At 42.6% G+C, this 4,626-nt stretch overlaps 1 protein-coding gene across 1 annotated transcript; it reads left to right on the plus strand.

The window, feature by feature from the left end:
- Positions 1-227: 227 nt before the first annotated feature.
- Positions 228-4,355, plus strand: LOC106485287 (serine protease inhibitor Kazal-type 6-like). The gene is made up of 4 exons (XM_013943620.2): positions 228-285; positions 2,468-2,493; positions 3,374-3,486; positions 4,278-4,355. Exons 1-4 carry the CDS (start codon positions 228-230, stop codon positions 4,321-4,323), a joined length of 243 nt encoding a protein of 80 aa, XP_013799074.1. The 3' UTR covers positions 4,324-4,355.
- Positions 4,356-4,626: the final 271 nt, after the last annotated feature.

Consider the following 4,626-nt stretch of genomic DNA (forward strand, 5'->3'; position numbering starts at 1 on the left):
TGTGGATAGGACAGCATTCCTAAAGCACCATAAACATGGACAGGACCAATAATGGCTTTAGAAATGAAGTGGAGAAGTTCTCACAATTAAGGTGAGGAATGAGGACAGCTACTGATGGGCACATAAATACACAGAGAGGCGGGTCCGTGAGCACATTGCGGGCTCTGTTGCTGAGACACCACGTCCAGAATAGACCACTTGACTTGAACTAAAGAGCTACCCGGAGTATGAAGGCAACAGGTGTCTTAGTGCTTCTCAGTTTGCTGTTACTGTTTTTCTTCTCTGGTAAGTTGTCTTTTCTCTAGCCTAGAAAGAAACTGTACTGACAACAGTAAACTTCAGACAGCCTTGATCTCTGGATGACAGGTTTGAAGATAAAGCTGAGCAAGCGGAAAATATCTGCTTTATTTGCTCACTTGGACAACATGTTTCCACCCCTTGTGCTCTTCCACAGTGAGTAACACAGAGAAGGTATCACTGGGAGACAAAAGGATCAAATTCTAAGTGGCTGTTTCAAAAAACGTATCAAAGCAGAATGTAATTATTAATTTTGGTATGAATGCTAGCTGGAGAGATTTGCTGAATCAGTTAAAGAAGAAACTTGCACCTAGGGGTCATCAGTTCTTGTTTTGATTGTAAGCATCTTGGTATTTGGTGTTTTCTTTAGAGATGTGGAAACATGTAATTACATGAAAGTTTCAGCTTTCATTTATGTTTCAGAGAAAAGCTTGAAAATTAAATTCAAGTGTTCTCAAGGACAAAGAGGGCAAATTTAAAGGATCCAGCATTTATTTATCTTGAGATTTTTTCACATCTCTTTGATGATTTGGGGAAGCTGATTGATGATTTCTGAACATATAGGTCACATCAGTGCTATCAATCGCATATGTCCAGCTGACCCAGCTCCAGAAGGTTTGTGGAAACAGTTATTGAACAATATGCAGACCAAGAATTATTTATACTTGTTTTCCTGTGAATAATTTGAATAAAGAATTCACTTGAGAAAATTGCAAGCTGTGCGTGGAGAGAAGAGGTGAATTACTTTGTACACATTATTCATTATGAAATATTCATCTATCTCTAATTGAGTCTTAATTGGGGCTGGGTTCCATCAGAGTGCTGAAACTTCCTTCCAAAGCCAGGGAGAATGCTCTGTGATCTCATATAAAATAAATAGATGTCAAGAGACATCATCACAAAGTCTCATGTGGCTGCATGTAATATTTATAAAAAATAGCTAATGAGCTATTTTGTAAATAATATGCAGAGAGTCATCACAGTGACTTTACAATTAATGCCGCCTAGCCTGACCAGAGGATAAATATAACAGTGGCAGGGATAAAACATGGAAATGCATTAGAATTGGCAGAAGAGGCAGGGAGGGTTGATGAATAATGGTCTAGCTGATTGGATGCTGGGTGAGATTTCCAGCCTGCATAGTGAGGGGGCCCAGGTGTAGTACAAAGTCTTCTCACCTTCTGCCCAAGATTCCTTTCTGTTCAGACCCACCTGGTGAGATGCTGGCAGTGACCCCACTTCTCTGAGCAAGTACAACAGCAGCTTCTGGCATTCAGCATGCTGCTGCAATCCTCCCCAGCTAGATACACAACCTCACATCCAAACTGCTGCTGCCTCACTGCCATGTGAGATGCTGGGTACTTGGCTGTCCCACATACAGAGAGCATTGGTGGCCCACATCCTGCAGATCTGCATTCAGTCCTCCCTTAGGTGTCAGAATTCCCCTTAAAGACATCACAGGGTTGCCCTGTCCCACAGGTATGACTCAATCTACACGTCTGACTGCAGTCTTTGCAGGGAAGAAATATAAAGGGGCTATGACTGATTATCTTCAAGCCCAGACCCTGGGGTTACAGCGAGTATTTTGCTCTCTTACTGACTGGCACTGCCTGTTCTGCTCTCTGTCACAGCGTGACATCTCTTTGTATCTCGTCCTGGATGAAGTTCTTCTGGGAGAGTCTCTGAGCCATGCCATACTTATGGTGGCTATAAAGATGACCACAGGGCCTCCTTCTACAGCTCCATAGCATGCTCCTGTTAACAATACCAGCCATTTTCACTAGAGGTGCAGGAGCCTCAAAGCCCAAAAAGTGAATATAAAGAATTAAAATCTTTGTTGAGTGCAGCTTCAATTCTGATATGGCAGCTTGCTTCCTTTGGAGTGGCTGCCTTCCAAGGGGATAGGTTTATGTATCTATCTAAGGTGCAGTTAGCAGCTGAATGACTGATTATATGTTATTTTAATAGCATAGCATTTGTCAAAAAGTAAAATACTGAAAAGCAATTCAGATAATGTATTTCCTGCCCCCTCCTCCACTGCACAGGATGACAGAGTAGGGGAAACCTAGGGTATGTGTCACTGTGTTTTGGGAAAAGATTTGTGACTTTAGCACAGCTTCTCTCAGAAAATAATGCTGAAATACATAAAATCTCTGTGTTTTTATTCCAGATGCAGCAGGTCAAGATGTTGAAGAGGTTAGTGCAGCTGTTTCTGCTTACTGAATCTGCATTTTCTCCTGATTCTAGACGAATGGTTTTGTAACCCAGATCTTGGTGCAGGGTAAACAATTTTTAATGTCTGGTGGGACCAGGTGCATCCTTCCAAGTTGTTCCAACCTTTTTGGGTGTCCACTATTCTATAGGGGACGTAATGTGTGACTACGCTAGCAAGTAGACCAGGGAAATAGACAACTGGTTTAGCAAATGTCTCCCAGGATTAGGTGCAGAATGTTTGCACAGTGTTGTATTCATATGCTTAGCCTTGCAACACTGCTTTTGGTGTTCACTCCACTGTCCAATCTTCTCATGAAACAAATGGGATATTAAGAGTATTTTATTCCCCCCAAACCAGGTTCATTACTGCGAACTTGTCCAGAGACAAAATATCTGTCCATTTCATGGACACCATTTTTAATCCCCTAAAGACTATGTTTTTTTCTCCTTCTGCTGGGAAGGTAGAAAGCTCAGCAATCGCAAAGCTGAGTGTACTGTTTCACAATGCACATAATGCCATTTAGCAGTGAGCTAACCAGGGGCCAAGTGCCTGAAAGAGCATCAATGCTGACTCTTCTCCTACATGCTTGGGCTAATCCACTTTTGTCTTCGGAAGATGAGGATTTCTGCCAGGTAACCACAGTTTCCCTCCTCAGACACAGGGCTGAAATTCCCATGAAACATCACTTCTTCTCATTTCTGACAGGCCTTTTTTTCAGAAAATAGGCAATATCATCACTGCTGCTTTAAGTCTTCTTGACAGAAAGAGAATTATATTAGTGACCTTGTTTCCCACTAGGAATGTGAAACAAAAAGAAAGAGTATGGGAGTCCTAAAAGGTTTTTCTTTATTCCTTTTGCAGATTTGTAAAGAATTTACAAACAGAAGTGTGTACTGTACGAGGGAGTCCAACCCTCACTGCGGCACGGATGGTGTAACGTATGGAAACCGGTGTGCCTTCTGCAAGGCAGTTCTGTAAGTGAAAGCAGAAGGAACTGAAATATTAGATAGAGTTGGCCCAGGTTTCATGTATACAATGATGTTCTTCATGGAGGGGAGGCCTGGCATCCTCTTATAAGGACTGGTCCCTGATTCCTGCCAGATATAATATTTCCTCCTTGGAACAGAGCTGCATGAATGTAAGTTAATTTTAATTCATTTCTAGGCTTGTTATGATTCTGGTTGCCATGCAGAGAGACAGCATAGGACCTGGGAGCCAATTATATTCTGCCTGAACCTTCTGTAGGGACTAAATTGATCCACAGCATATCCCACTATATGCCAGAGGCTGAAACTCCCACTGTCCAAACCTCTGGGTACTGAGAAGTGTCTGGAGGAATGCAGGAGCTGAGCCACAACAGATTATTGCTGAAAAGTCTGAATGGGCTTTGTGGAACAAGACACAGCCTCAGAGGAAGAACCAGAGTTTACTCTTTTCTGGAGCTCTATTTCCCCATCTCCTTCTTTAAAGGAGATGTAACTGGAACCAGCACTTCTGGATCAAATGTGCTTGCAAAACATCAATTTCTCCTTAGCAGTCATACACATTTTGGTGCTTACTGAAGACTGCCACCTTGCAGGGGAAATTTGAGAAAAGAAAGGAAACGGGGAAAGCAGCTTGATATTCCTTGTGAGGCTCCAGGGTTTGCTAGCATCAGTCAGGCAAATGGTCCACTTCCAACAGATCAGTTCCTTATTCCCCACTGCTGTGTCTGTGTTGTCTGTCATATACTACTCTGCCTGAGTCTGTCTTGTTCCTTTTATAGGAAAAGTGGAGGAAAAATAAGATTGAAGCATCTGGGGAAATGCTGAGTCCTCACTGTCACTGAGCGCTAAAAGCTGATCAGCCTTCAGCAACGGTTGCAGACGCCTGTGGGTAGACATGGGAGCAGCTTGCCCTCCTCTCCGACGTCTCTGCTCAATAAAATGAAAGCGCAATTCTTTGGTTGGTTTCCTTTTTCTGTAACACCTAGAAAAACTTTTCAATACAGCTTTGCCAGAACCTAACATGTAGCTTTGCTATACTATTTTATTACATCACCTTTTCCACAGAAAGCAAGGTGCTTCCAGTGCAGAAGCAACGATTCAAATGGTTTCCCATGGAGCTGTGTCTTC

Source organism: Apteryx mantelli, chromosome 14, assembly GCF_036417845.1.
Source record: "Apteryx mantelli isolate bAptMan1 chromosome 14, bAptMan1.hap1, whole genome shotgun sequence".
Classification (NCBI taxonomy): domain Eukaryota; kingdom Metazoa; phylum Chordata; class Aves; order Apterygiformes; family Apterygidae; genus Apteryx; species Apteryx mantelli.

What these genes read in the sequence shown, in the direction of transcription:
- LOC106485287 (XM_013943620.2), top strand. Translation starts at nt 228, where the DNA reads ATGAAGGCAACAGGTGTCTTAGTGCTTCTCAGTTTGCTGTTACTGTTT. An exon ending in GTTACTGTTTTTCTTCTCTG is followed by an intron (nt 286 to 2,467) that starts GTAAGTTGTCTT and finishes TTTTTATTCCAG; the next exon opens with ATGCAGCAGGTCAAGATGTT. An exon ending in GCCTTCTGCAAGGCAGTTCT is followed by an intron (nt 3,487 to 4,277) that starts GTAAGTGAAAGC and finishes TTCCTTTTATAG; the next exon opens with GAAAAGTGGAGGAAAAATAA.